This window comes from Aquila chrysaetos, chromosome 23 (genome assembly GCF_900496995.4).
Source record: "Aquila chrysaetos chrysaetos chromosome 23, bAquChr1.4, whole genome shotgun sequence".
In the NCBI taxonomy this organism is placed as follows: Eukaryota; Metazoa; Chordata; class Aves; order Accipitriformes; family Accipitridae; genus Aquila; species Aquila chrysaetos.
In genome coordinates, this window is record NC_044026.1 from 5,238,998 (window position 1) to 5,253,813 (window position 14,816).

General features: G+C 42.0%; 1 protein-coding gene and 1 long non-coding RNA gene across 2 annotated transcripts in view; one reads left to right on the plus strand and one right to left on the minus strand.

Moving 5' to 3' along the window:
• MRPS9 (mitochondrial ribosomal protein S9) overlaps window positions 1-3,431 on the minus strand; it is a 34,780-nt gene extending 31,349 nt beyond the window's left edge. Inside the window, exon 1 of the mRNA XM_029998974.2 lies at window positions 3,322-3,431. Within this exon, the coding sequence (XP_029854834.1) occupies window positions 3,322-3,393 (72 nt within the window). The 5' untranslated portion in view covers window positions 3,394-3,431. The remainder of the gene's footprint in view (window positions 1-3,321) is intronic.
• Window positions 3,432-3,541: 110 nt separating this feature from the next.
• LOC115334601 overlaps window positions 3,542-14,816 on the plus strand; it is a 33,800-nt gene continuing 22,525 nt past the window's right edge. Inside the window, exons 1-2 of the long non-coding RNA XR_003921188.2 lie at window positions 3,542-3,751; window positions 9,812-9,965. This is a non-coding gene — a long non-coding RNA (uncharacterized LOC115334601). The remainder of the gene's footprint in view (window positions 3,752-9,811; window positions 9,966-14,816) is intronic.

The window sequence follows — 14,816 nt, forward strand, 5'->3', positions numbered from 1 at the left end:
CTTAGAAAAAAAAAAATAAGCATTTTCAGACAACTTCAACTTCTGTGGCCTATCTTTTCCAAGAAGAGAAATAACTAGTACCTGTCTGTTCACTCGTCCTGTTCATTTTGCTTCACTGGAGTTATATGGATATAAAGTCAACATGTATCACTAACAGATGAATCAAGCTTTCTGTACTTTTGGAATGGGAGGAAAGGGGAATCTGAAACAGGATGCTTGAATTCAAGAGAAAACATTGTCCATTTTATAACATGACATAGTTACAGAGATAGAACACGACTCCAAATGATGTGGCACACGTGCAGTTGCACTATTTTCATGCTGCTTCCATGCTTTAAGCTGGCAGGCTTCAATCATCTCCTTTTCCAAAACAATGAAGCGCACAAACAAATTTGTACTAAAAAGTCATCTTTGGGATAGAACTTCACTGGGAGATGTGGAGCTGTAGCTGTATAACCACATCAGCAGGCAGGACTAAAGCTGCCCTGTGTCCACTGCTCCAATTACTGGCACAGCTAGTGCTACTGAACCCAGTAGACATACAAGATACCAACAGCAGTCCTCTGGTCACTTGTTGCACAAGAAAAAACAGGTATGATGTAGCAATCATACAGAATGTAAATGCTCGGACCCACCCCAAGTTTCTAAAAAATTACTTTTTGACCAATAGGCAAGTTTTGGCTTTCTAGTGTCCTATTTTGCAAAAATGTGTTTTAATTGATTTACTTAAACAATATTTACATAATCGCAGATTTCAGTTGGCCTACAAACTAATTATGTGAACCACTATCAGGTTTAAGAAGCATTTTGCAAAACACATCAGAAGGTATCACAAGGTGTCAGCAAATATGCATAAGTGATTTTATATTACTTTTTATACCTGATTTCACAAAGTGTCTCATCAGAAGAAACTTTTTCTCAAAATGAAGTCTCTTGACAGGTAACTGTAAAACTGCATCTCCCCCACCCAGAAAATCTACTTCCTGTGCATATTTGACCAAATTACATTTTAAGTTTTGCTTATACAGTATGCTATGGAAATAAACGATAACTCTAAATGTATAGATACATGGCAAGTGTCAGATAAGCATAATGGGGAACAGAATTTAGATCCAGGTGTTTTGAGGCACAAGTTACCAAATACTAACAGGCTTTTCAACTCTAGCTTAGTTAACAACTGCAGAAGAAGCTACTCCATTCCAAGCATGTAGTTCTGAAAGACTGTCACCAAATTGCTATCATCTCTTTCTGCTATCAGTACATGTACCATCCACAGTGATTTAGGTAAGGTAACCAACCCAATCAAATTAAATAGCACATATGGTACTCTGAACTCTTCTGTTGAGAACAGCTATTCAACCACATCAGAAGTGACTGACAGTAACTAAGATAGATTTTTTTTTTTCCTTCAGAAATTGTGCTAAATCTCTGTGGTTTGCTTCTTAGAAGAATAGCAAGCTAAACCTGTTGTTCAGTTAAAGCTAAGGGAACTGAAAGTTTCTCTCCCATTTCCTCTCCCAATGCGAGACTTTCAATTACAAAACAAACCCCAAGAAATTAAACTGTTCCCCCACTAAGATAGACAAGAAGTAACGAACTACACTCCACCAAGGGATTTTTTAGGATAGGCATCATAAGAGAGTTCCCTAACAGTAAGCACAGATAAGTGCTTGATGTAAGAAATGGTTATAGCAGGTCAGAACATGGGTACATCAACTTATTAGCCTGTCCTCAACAGCAGCCAGCATCAGAGGCACAAGGAGAGGACAAGTGGTGATAATTTTCCCAGGACACTTCCCCAGTTTCCAGCAATCTGCGGTTCAAAGACATGCTGGTATCTTGTTCTTAACAGTCCTCAGTGGAACTTTCTTCCAAGTTTCTTAGGTTGATTTTTGTATTCACATAAATGCTTACTATCCTAAACATCCTCATCAAACAGTTCCACAGGTTAAGTACACCTAATGGAAAGGAGAGTCTATTAAGTTTCCCGGGCCCTGCCTCCCATTAGTTCCCTTCATATCCTCTGGTTCACAGACAGATGATTTGCATATAGCTATAGGCTTAGGTACTGATCCCATCTCTGGGGGCGAGAGGAGTAGACAAATGATCTCTCAAGGCCCCTTCCAGCCCTACCTTCTGCAGTGATTCCTCCTTCGAGACCATTTCCTCATTTACAATACAAATCATTTTCAGCTCACACTCAAGCAGGTGCCTGACTAGAAAAAACTAAGTTACTGTCATAATCATACCTTTGATATAGGATAACCAAAGCAACAGAAATTATTCCAACTGAGAACAAAATCAAGCGTTAGAGTATTGTCAGCCTTATTCTCTCTCTCATTCCTTGCACAACTTAAGCATGTTTATTTCTGACTGCTGCGTAAAGAACTACCCACACGGGCACCAGGTCATTATCCCTAAGAGGTAAAGTGAATCTAGAAGTAACCAATATAAACAGTTCAAATTGCTCCTTCCAGTATTACCTTTCATTTCCTTACTGCATCTACCTTCTGTTACCCCACGGTTTGGTTTAGTTCACTCACCAAACAGTTCTCCAGCCCTTATCACCCTAAATTACTCTGTAACTTGAAAGTGTTACCAGCATGCCTTTTTATCCACTTGCTGGTCACCGATTAAATACGTATATACACACAGGTGTATCAAATACCACCGCACAAACACAGCAACTGTTCTGAATACTGACAGCAGCTAAGCTTTTTAATTAAACGGCAATCAGCTGAACACCGGTATCTCTCAGAACAAACGGGTAATTCTGTTTCATCAGAAGTTACCGCACCTGTAGAGCACATTTCTCTCTCCATTGCAGGAGCTGGGAGACTTCACTATCCACTTACACCACCACTCAAGTTGATCAACCTAACAAACTACCACCTTAAAGCACTTCGCTTTTGTGTTGGCTTGGGTCTGTACGCGGCTCTGTTAACTCCAGCGATACACAGAATAACCCGGGGCTTCACTACGCTTTTTCTTTACCTCAGGAAAAACAAATTCCGCTCACGGAAGGGCCGAGGCGAACGCGGCGCCGGCCCTCGCACTCCCCGCCCCAGCGCTGCCTCCTCCCGGCGCCAGCCCCGCGCACGCACCGCCGGCGCCCGGTAGGCCGCAGCCCCGCGCCCCAACCGGGGCCTCCGAAACCAGCGCGGGGGTCACCCCGCCACGGACACCCCCCGCTCCGCCGCCTCTCACGGAGGCTTCCCCGTCCTCCCGCAGAGCCCCGGGGAAGGAAGGGGAAACCAAAACACGAAGCAAAGCGGCCTCCACACGCGGGACGGCGGGAAAAGGGCCCGGCCCGGCTCTCACCTGAGCGCGCGGCCCGCCCGCCGCGCTCCAACGGCCGCCCAGCCGCAGCACGCGCCCAACGGCCGCCGCCATAACCCGCGGCACCCCGCCCCGGCCGCCGGGGAGAGGGCAACGGCGGCTCTCCGCCGCGGGCCCCGGCGCCGCCGATTGGCGGGCGGGGATGGAGGGGCGGGGCCGGGGGCGCGCATGCGCGTTGCTGCCTTCCCCCCCCCGCCCCGGTCCCCTCGGGCTGTGGCGTCCGCTGCCCGCCGCCGTCCTTCGGGAGGGTGAGCGGGCCGCGGGGGTGTGAGAATGGCTTTGAGAGGTAAAACGCGTCAGCAGTATTAAAAAATCAGGCTGATCGTTAAAATGATGGTTTATAACTTGCGTTATGGTCGCACGGGGGATCAGGTCAGCGGTAGGTCCCCGGGGCGGGCGGCTGTCGCCTCAGGTGGGTTCTGCTCCGGTGAGCCCCGCCTCTGAAGGAAAAGGCTAAAATCAAGACTCCTCTTGAAGCAGGTAGCCTTGGAAATCGCAGCATGTCTGGTGCAACACCACTACTCTGGAGAGTTGGAGCAAAAACCGTATTTCGCCCTAGCACTCGGGTTTTTTTTTTTCCAATGCCCGTTTTTAGAGATGCAGCAGGCGCCTCTTGCTGAGGGAGGGGTTGGTATCAGTACTGTCACCTCCCAAGGTGACGTTAATCTGGATGCTGAACCTTGAGAGTTTTCATCGTTTCCCCGAGTTACATAGTATATACCCTTAGAGGTGATTGGATTTGGGCAGTAGTGTTTTCTACCACAGGAAAAGTGGAAATTAATAATTTAAAAAGTTCTACTTTAGACTTACTGGGACCTTCTCTTTAGGAGCAGTTATTATTTAAGAGGAAATTCTGGGAGTGAATCTCTGCTTTTCACTTTTTCATGGGTGGCTCTTGCTTCCCCCCATGCAGACGCAAGTATGATTTCCTCCCTGGGATATAAAAAAGGGCATAAGAAAACTGACTGTGGGCAAGGGTGGTCACGCGTGTGGGGAGGTCAAGGAGAAGCCACCTGTAAAGTTGCATTTATTCTTGCGGTTACTGACTGTGAAAATGAAAATGTCAGTATTTTTATTGACGTGGAGAAATGCAAGCGAACGCAATGAGAGCTGCACCGAAGGAGCGGTGGAGTGTCTCTCTCCTGTGCACACCTGGCCAAGCACTGGGAACTGCAGCCGTGCTTTCATTCACAGAGTGCGTAGGGGTGGCATTTGGTTACCAGCTGCTTCTCCAAAAGAGAAAAAAGGGGTTGGGTTAGGGTCACAGTCCCACTGACCCACCTCCTGGAGCAGCCAGTAGAGCTGGAGGGGTGGAGAAAGCCAGAGATGGTATGGCCTCTTCAAGGCCCATGGTGAATCTCATCTGCCATCTGTCGCCCTGCAGCTTGGCTTTGTTCAGCGGCGGAGGAGCTCCTCAGTCCTTACCACACTGAGCAATTGTTACCTCTCATCCCTGTCAGCTCTACAGAAATGAAGCGCCACTGGAGTGAACAGTTTTCATTTCCCACATATAATTAATTGTCAATTAAACTCAAGGAGCAGGGCCACCTATAAAATATCATCCACTTATACTTGGAAACTTGTTGGTGTAAATCCAGCTCCCTTGACCCCCTAAATCTATCTCCCTTGACCCCCTATGCCCGCTGTGAAAAAATCCTAAATGCTTTTGCAGTCTGAAGCATGTTTGCAATGACATGAGAGTTCATACAGTCCATGGTTTCAGTCTGAGGTTACAAAATTGTTCTTATGAATTGCTGAATGGAGACCTTGGTATATGCAGAGTCCAGCATTTAATGACAAGGGCCACGTTGTGTCTCCCTTGGATCTTTAGAGCGGTCAGGCCTTAGAAAGTAGCGGCTGCCCCTTCAAGGTGGAATATTTTTGCACAAATTTCAGGTATTTTTCCCAACCATCCTGCTGCTGCCAAGGAGTTTACCTGGGCTTGCTTGTCCCTGTAAGACACTGCCTGGGTGACCGGTTTATAGACTGATTGTATAGCTCGGTGCGAGTGCACGTAGTTATTGCTTGGGATGCTTTGAAGAAAATGTACTTCCATGGTGGGCAAGGCTGATGTGTCCCAGAAAGATTCCTTCTAGTGGAAGGATTGCCACTTCTGCTTGAATGGCAGGGGTCTGGGTTTGCCAGTTCAAAATCAGTTTTTAGCACAAGCCAAGGTAAGATAAAAATGAGGAGAAGTTACTTACATGCTCAACCCCCTGCATCCCCATCCCCCTGTCAAGAGTATTAAGACAGAGGTGGAGGGAAATGCAAGAAAACCATGTTTAATCTACTTATCCCAAGATTAACTCCAAAGGGCTTCTCTTTCTGTCTCTGCATTTAGTTGACAGACTGTAGATGCTTACCTAATCCATGCAAACTACTCTGATGCTTCGCTAAGCCCTCTGTGGATCTTTAGTCTCTTGTATGGCAGGAATGTCCTTTTTGAGCCCAGCTGGGCAATGTTCAACTCCGGGGACTTGTTCAAATTGTGAACCTGATTACAGATATACTTGTGTAACTTGCTAATCATGCTCTATGCAATCACAGAACTGGGGACTGTTGCCTGCAGTGCATTACCTGCTTTTGTTTTGAGACTTAGGTAATGAGGGTAAGCATATAATTTGGGATGATAAAAGCTTTGGAGTGCTGTCTTTGGGGGATGGTCTGACATTAAGAAAATGGTGCTTCTGTGTGGGCCTTGAGGTTTCTGAAATGAAAAATCACTAAATGCAAAATAAGGAAACCAGGCTGAGCCTGCCACGTGCATGGGTCAGGGGACAGCCTGAGGGGCACATCTGTAGTATATGCAAATTCCTGAGCACAAACCTAAGGCTGAGCTTCAGTCCAAATTTGCTGATTGCTTACATTACCAGCCTACATGCAGACAGTCCTGCAGTGAATTTTGGGCAGTCCTTTTGTAATCAGAGGTGGGATTTGTAGATAGCATGAGTTCAGATTACTGGTATGGATAGTGTGAAAACCAGTTGCTTGAGGAACAGGTATCCCAGTGGCAGTGATGGAGATGTATGGATCTCCAGCTCACTGCCTCACAGATGCAGATGAGAAGATGGCAAGGATGGCAGTACTGGGTCAGACGAAAGGTCCGTTGAGCCTGACGGCTTCATTCTACCAGTGGCCAATGATAGATGCTTACAGAAGAGTAGAAAGACAGGGCAAATATACAGAGATACTTCCCTGATAAAGTCTCGTGACCTGGAATGAGCTGAAGGCAGTATCTTAGGCTTAGACACACAAGAAACTTATGCAGGAGAAGAGGGCAGGACTTCATGGAGGATGTAGCAGGACCTGCTGCCATGCAACAGAACAAGCTAACCTGCAGCAGAGATGGCGAGACTTGATGAAGCAGAATAGAAAACAAATAGTTGTAGGAGAGTTAAAACTTCTCATGATGCCATAATCTAAATCCACTTCTGAAGAGATGCCAAAGTTTTTCAGGTTTTTCCCTAAACAAAAATAAAGGAGTAGTTTGGTTTTGAATTCTGAACTAAAGTTATTCTTCTTATAAATGATTGTTTTCTGTTCTCTTTCCCCTGTGCTTTTCTTTCTTACGCTGTAAGTGTTTTTGCTGAAGTTCTAGGTCATTTGTGCCAAAAGGGACAGCAATCACCAGTGCTCGTCCAGGGACTGAGTGGTTGGGTGGCAGAGTCTGAGGATGCTAGACAGAGCATCTGCATGCGGAGAACGCTCCTCAGAACCTAATCAGGGGCACTTTCTGGATTCTCTTTAGACCCAGAGAAGTTTAGGAACACCCAGGTCCAGTGTTCAACAAAAAACTTGAGGTTTTGGCTAGGGAGAGCAGTAGAGAAGGGTGGCTTGACAGAAAGCTTTGTGTTTCGGAAGCTGAGCAGTATGTGTTTGAAAAAAACAAAATGCATGTTAAAAATGCAAAGAATTCAGCAGTATTTTAACTCAGTTCCAGTTAAGTAATTTCTAGATATTTTATGGCATGTGTGTGCTTTTTGGCATGAAAATTGTTTTGCATTGATCTTTTTCATCACTCTTGAAAGGCTTGAGGCTGATACATCCAAAAGTCATGCTTTCTTAAATGCAAACACATTAATTATATTTTTAAAAGCTAATAATAAGAACAACTATTTAATTGCACCTACTTGTCTTCAAACGTGGAGTGAGCACACTCCATTTCGTAGACTGCATATGCTAGCTACCTAAGGGTTGTCAATTATGTTACGCTATAAAAGGCATAGCACTTAGGGGGCTGTCAATCAAGTCTGCTGTGAGAGAGGTTTCAAGAATCATTATTCCAACTATTTATCAAATATAAAAATAAAATTTACATGACAACACCAAATACAGAGGTATTGTATTTCATTTTATAGTGAAAGTGGTTTGGATTGAGCACAGAATTAGTAAAGGTGAATCAAAAATAGCCAGAGATCTTTGCTTGTAAAGCAGTGCCCCCTGTTTTGTTCCTACAGCTTTCCTTCTCTGTGAAAGAAGGTGTTACCCAGATCTTCACTGCACTTTGGATCACAGCCCCGCATCTGTTTCATCTTTTCTTCACAGTCCGAGGGTTGTCAGTTGGGGTTTTTTTCCCACAGCTTATGGGTATCATTGAGCACTGCAAGGCATTTTGGAGAGCATTCTTTTCTGCAGTATTATGTTCCAGCTCTGCCATAATTTATGTGCTTGAGTAGCCCCCATTGAATTTACAAACAGTTCTCAGAAAGAAAGAGAACTTGTATGGATGTAATTTGGAGGCATCTGAAGATAGTTTTATTCCACATGGATGCCAGAGTCAGCCCAAAGAGATCCAAATGCAGTGTCTGGGCCTATTTTTAGTTGGCAAGTGCTTTTAGACTATGTAATGTGTCTTTGTCATTTGTCTACCATACGCTTTGCCTCCATATGTTTATCACTGTTGCTATTGCTGATTCAGTATTTCAATAATAGAATCATTTGGAGCTGTTCTTTAGACTAGGGTTTGCATCAGACTTTTTTGTCTCTGTATAATTAGACTAATGTCATTACTGATCCTAGCAGCAACTTTGAGTCAGAGCTGACATTATATCCAGAAGCTGTGCCTATACTGCTGAATAAAAGAGGCCTAAGGACTGGCCTAGAGACTAAGTGACCTTGATCAAGTCACATCAGCACTGATTAGGGCCACCTTCCCTGTATAGCGGAGCTGCTTGGAACAGCCCAAAATAGAACTAGAAATACAAATAATCTCCCCCATCCGTAGACACAGAGCAGTAGTAGTTTTATCTCTTCATCACACAGAAGGAAATTTATTGCTATTTCCATTACTGAACCTGTTCAGATTTATAAACTTTTCATTATTGATTTTTCTAAGTACTGGAGACATACATATATTCAGAATAAATAGAAGAAAACAGTAGTTTTTCAAATTGTATATGCTTCCCAAGATTCATTTATAGATAGGGAGTAGACACTGTAAGTCCTGTCTACCTCACCAGATAACCAGAAAATACAACTCAGAGCGTGCCCTCCTGGGACAACGCGAGGGATTTGCCAATGTACAGTTTATGGATGCTGCTGGAGGTTGTGAACTCCATCTGTATCTTTGTCAGACTGCAAGCTCCATTTTGGTTTTAAGGCTGGGATGTGCCTTCCCGTGGCCTCTCGTCTTTCCAGCTAGACTAAAATTCATGCAGGGCGCATGACAGTCAATGAGCAAGCGCTATCCCTTAGAGTGCTGTGGTCCCAGACACTAAGTTACTCCTGCTGAGGAGACCAGGTTGTTGAGGACGTGGTCACCTTGCCACAAACTAATCTGTCAGGAGGCTGCGTTCACCTGCTGAAAGCTAGATGGGAGCTGAAAAGTTATAGAATAAAAGTGGTCCTCTCGGTGTCTTTGGAGCTTGGGAAATGGCAGATCCAGCACCTAACACTTTTCCATGCTTCTTGGAGATGCTCTAGAGAGGACAAAATGGTTATTCAGAATTAAATTTCTTCTCCTCTCAAAATGAAAATTATGACCAAAATACCAGCCAATTCAGAGCTGAAAAGGAAGCTTTAACTTTATTTTAACAGGCTTTGGACCAGTCTCTGAAGCAACGAAGCACAAGAAAGTATGACTTAAAAGATTTCAGGTTTTAAAACAGCCGTAGCAGCAGAAGCTTCTGAGTCATCAGGGCTTTCACGGAAAGTCTAAAGAAATACATATGATGCATCTTTTACAGAAATAACAAGGAAAGAGAGTGACAAATTGGATCTGGATTAAGAAAAAAAAAAGCACCAAGTAATCCTGTTACTTTCTGACCATTATTTTCAAATAATGAAGAAAATAATCTGCAGTTTTCTGCTGTAGAGCTCTTTACAGAAACAAGCAATTCATGTGCCTGTATTGAATCTATGTCAACGCTATAAAGTGACCAGCAAAACCAAGTATCTAACATAATACCGATGTCTTCCCCAGATGTTCTGATAAAAGGACTGATCGTTCTTTTTGGCTTCTCTTTTATTGCAGCAACGAGGCACTACCTACAGTCTACCCTGTGGGTGCCAGTACCTGAAGACGCAGTCAGCGCAACACCTGGAAAAGATCCCTTCCTGTCGTTCTGCTGCACAAGTAGAAGAGCTTAGTGCACAATAATCCTGTGTGGGTACCGCTGGAGGGGGAGGTAAGCACAAGGAAGCTTCTTTAGCATTCAAACATCAGTGCAAGAGCTAACTCGAATGCAGAAGTAGTACTCTGCTCTCTGAGAGCTAGTCTGGCACCTGGAAAACAGTTTTGCCTCCAGGTGTTTTATACTAGCCTGGAGAAGCTGTCAGCCATTGACCACTCTGGGCCAAGATCCAACTGCAGGAAATAATTCTGAGGAGAAGAGTAGGAAGCACTATTGAACGCTTTCTCTTCTCAACCATCTGACCTGCAGGTAGAAAGGCAGTCTCTGTTTTGACATGTCTTGCTCTGCCATCTTCAGCCATCAAAGAAAGCACTTAAGAGGGCAAATGATGCAGTCTGGAGCTAACTCATGAAATAGCACGCATAATTAAGATTATTATAAGTATCAGTAGAAACTGTCTGAATCATCACCTCCTTACATGTGAGAAGCTAATACTGCATGTCAGCCTAAATCTGAACATCTGCAGCAAGCAACTGTATTTCTCAGATTATGATAGTTCTGTTTCAAAATGGGAGGCAAAACAGGGGAGAGAAAGTTTGCAAATTTGGGGGAGAAAAGAGAAGGAATCTGCAACTTCTGTGCGTGTGGTCACAAACTGACTGATTTACTAACTTATTGATGACACAAGTCGTGTCATTTGTAATGTGCTGCCACAATCCAACTGAACATGGTTGGCTGGCAGCAAATTATCCTGAACCTTGCGGAGGTAAGTAGGCTCCAGCTTATTTTAAAGAATGCCAGACATTTTGTCTCTTTGGCCAAGCCTTCTCAGTCATTTATAAAGTTACATGGAAAGGTCAATCTGTACTTAGATATACAATATGATTAAAACAGATCACATTAAATTATTTCAGTTTTCTTAAATAAAAGCAAAGCAAAACAAAAAGGCTTGTTAAATATCTCTTGGGAGAGGACTTCACTGTCCCCTGGGATGTGGTTGCTAGTTTTCCACTCTTACGGATACATTAAAAAAGAGAATCAAACAAGAGTTTCATTAAGAGTTTCTGTTGGAATCTAGAGGTTCTGAGCAAAGATGGAAAGAAATACGCTTTTTTATGCAAGGAACCTTCAGAAAAAAATCTTTTTAGAGTGGGGTTGTCAGGGAAAATGTGATACTATTCAAAATAAAAAACTACAGTTTCAAACACTAAAAAGGGGAGAGGAGTCAACTACACTCCCCCAACTTTTGTGGGATCAATAGTATAGACATTTTTTCTCTTTGCCTCTCTTCTGTACTTTGTGATTCTCCTATCAGCGCTCGTTCCTCTATGTTCCAAAAAGTCTAGCACTGAACCAGAACTTGAAGGTAAGTCTAACTTACTTGTCCACAATAGGTGATATCATTTGGTATTTTGCTCTTTCATATACTTCAGGGACAGCTCCATACCTTACTGACCTTGCCTATACAGGCTTGACCTTACTGATCTGATTAGCCTGAGTCTGTGGAAGGTATGACACTGATCTTGTGGCTGCTGGATCAGATCCTGTCCAGATAGCTTTTATATGCTAAAATAGGAGAACAAAAGATGACCGTGTGTTTAGCAGTTCTGGGATCAGCAACCATTAAGAGCAGGACTTCAATCCCACTACAGGCAAATGTTGTTGCATGTGTAAGGACTAAGCAGTAGAATGATTATGGAAGGTTACTTTGGTTTTTAAAAATGCTTTCCTGACAAACAGCCAGTGTTGTTGCTTTTCAGGGGGAAAATGTTGCTTTTAGATGCATTTGTCATAAAAGGTCTGATTCTGAAAATGCTCAAACAAATGAGTAACTTTACTCCTGCGAATAATATTTAAAGAGTTCTTTCATGGTTAGGCATTTGGTTATTGTTCCTGAACTAGAAGTACTTTCTCTTGACATCTAAGTAAGTAAAGGATTGAGAGATACAGCTGGCAGAGATATTCCTTACATGCCTGGATCTATCCTTTTCCCACCACTTTTCTTGATAGGGCTATTATTCTTGTCTTAATATGGACATTTTCCCTCTGATCATGTCAAGGCTATTCCTTCATCTTGACCCGATAATGATATCTCTTACTCAAGCTGATAGAGTGTTTTAAGAAATACAGATGTGTACTTATGAAAAAGAAACCTTTCTGGTGAGGGGTTTGTCTCAGTGCCATTTCATCCAATGGACAATACACTGAAGAACATGAAATTAAATGAGGAATTATTTGGTAAAGTATACTCAGGATAGCGCTCAGGTCACTTTTTAAACACCTCATTGGAGCCTGCAAACAGCTGGGCTCGCAATGAGGACCAGGCTTGGGGAAACAAAATTTGTTTTGCCTTTTTCTGTTTTAAATTTTCTGCAAATGATATGTAGTTTAATTGTTACTTTGAATTGTTTATTTAGGTTTATTGAAAGAGGTTTTTACAGTCTGCCAGCATATGATAGTCAAGCACCTTCTAATTGTTTCGAGAATGTTCACAAACGCATTGGTCTTCAGATTTTTTCTCAGATTAATGCAAATATTTGATGTACAAAATTGGAGTTGTTTGAAATTCTTAAGAGAAAGCAAATTTTCGTCTTCTCATGTTCATGCTGAAAATTAGATGATAAATATTTTGCTTCTTCACTCCAGTAGTAGAACAAATCTGACAAAATGAGTCAACATATCTGAGTAAGTCTTCTCCTTTCAAACATTAGAGGACCCGCATGAATTCTCAAACCTTCTTTGCAATATTTGGTAAATCTCTCAGCTAAGCTTTAGTTCTAGATGATGGTAATGTATGTGTTTTAGCTGTTAGAATCCATAGAACAGCTTGTCACTATCACTGAGTAATGGCCCTGCTGTTACTGGTAGTGAATATGGTATTCAGAAAAATATAAAATTTAGGAATCTTCAGAAGTTAAGTTTAAGGTCAGTGAAGCAAATTAACATAAATGTAGGGTGGAAGATTGTAACAAAATTGAACGTACATAGCACTGCATTTTTTGAGCCTGAAGCGTCCGAACTGTGAACAGAAACTGAAGAACAGTTATCTCCTCTGGGAAAAACAGATACTGTCAACGAAGGCAGAGAATAATTGACTGAACATATTTGCAAAAATGGGGTGACTCTGTTCTCTTGAAGTTCATTTTAGAACTGAGCCATGGCTAGGATTCTGCTGCCATATTTCTTTAAAGAGCTTCTTCCCTGGCGAACAAAGCTGTTGACATTAATGGCACACTATTCAATGCCATTCACCCCAAGAAGGGATTTCAAAACCAGGTCCTAAGCATTTCTAGGATCAATTCATGGAATTTTTTCAGGCCAGAGACTCTCAGCTTACGGTAGAAGATGGCAGCTCTGCCACACTGAGGGACCATCCTCAGGAGCCCTGGAGATCAGCCTTTCCACCCATGACTGACGCCTGCCTGGCTAGCAGAGAGTCATCAGGTGCCTTGTCAGGGTGGCGAGCATACTAATGCTTAAATGTTAAGTCCCAGCTACCTTTTGTGGGTGCTGGCCAATAAATAGTGGATTTAAACTTTGAAGTTACGTATATTGCAGCTTGTAGCCTCTTTGAACCCTACTAAAGATGTCTGAACAAGCTGACCCAAAAGAGGAGCTGTAAAAGGGCATGGGCAGGGAAGTATCTTCTTTCTACTTAAAAATATGCTCATTACACCAATATATATACTGTTCATTTATGCTAACAAAAGTAAGATCATATTCATAAATCAAAGACAAGAATAAAAAGAGTAATTAATATTCTCTCTTTTGTACCTATTCTGTGCTTGCTTTATAATTTGTAGCAGATGGAAGCCAAATGTTTTCAAAGAATCAAACCCAATTTTATAAGAAGATGGTTCATCTTTTCTAAATAACTTCTCCTTAGACTGCCAGTTATACTTATGATTTTAATCTATAAAAACATTACTGTTGGAATATGATAATATTTTGAGTAGCTCCAAGTGAATCCACGTTCTTGAGCATTCCTCCATATTCCATATCTGAAGATTCTTCCTTTTAATACTACTATCTCATTGTTTTACGTGTCTTTGGAAAAATCTAGAAACCCTTGTCCCACAGCAATATTCTCACTCTCTGCTAACAAGCTGTTATGGTCCTATTTGTGGTAGATTTTCTTGATATAGATCAAAATCTGTTTTTTAAATTTATTTTATTGCAATGGCATATATAGTACATTATGAGTAATTCTAACAGAAACCAATAAAGATGTCTATCTTTTTTCTTAGTTAAGATTTAAAGAATATCTAAGTCAATATTTAAAGAAATGAAGGTGAAGATATGGACATAAAAAAACAGTACTGAGTGAAGTAGAACAGAGAAGGACGTTGACAAAATAGGCTTTCCCTTAAGTGACAATTCCAAATGTGCATTTAGGAGTAAAAATAAACAGATGATGGTGGGACAGAAGCCTAGGGCAGAAAGGAAGCTATAGTGTGTGTCCAAAACATCTAAATGAACAAGACTGAGAATAAAAGCTTTTATTCATAAATGCTCAGAAACAATTTCTTAAATATGTCCTTCGGTTGCTTAACCAGAGCTTCAAAGCATCTAATATCAAAAGTACAAAATACAGATTAATTATATTTAATTAAAAAAAGCAATCCAATGTTTCAAGTGGCAAGATTGTCTTAAAATTTCCAACAATGATCTATTCTGATCTTTTCTCAAGTAAATACCTAGAAAGACTTCTGAAGAAAACCCAGGAGAATATGTATATTCAGAAAGCGAGTTTCTTGAAGAACTCATTTGCCACGTAGGCTACCACTTAGAAGCTGCAGAGAAATCATTCTTTCTTGGAAAGCATCTAATATGTTACTATTGCTGGGAGCAGTCCTGGTATGTCAGTACCATTGTAACAGAGATAGCTCCTACCTCTTAAAAATA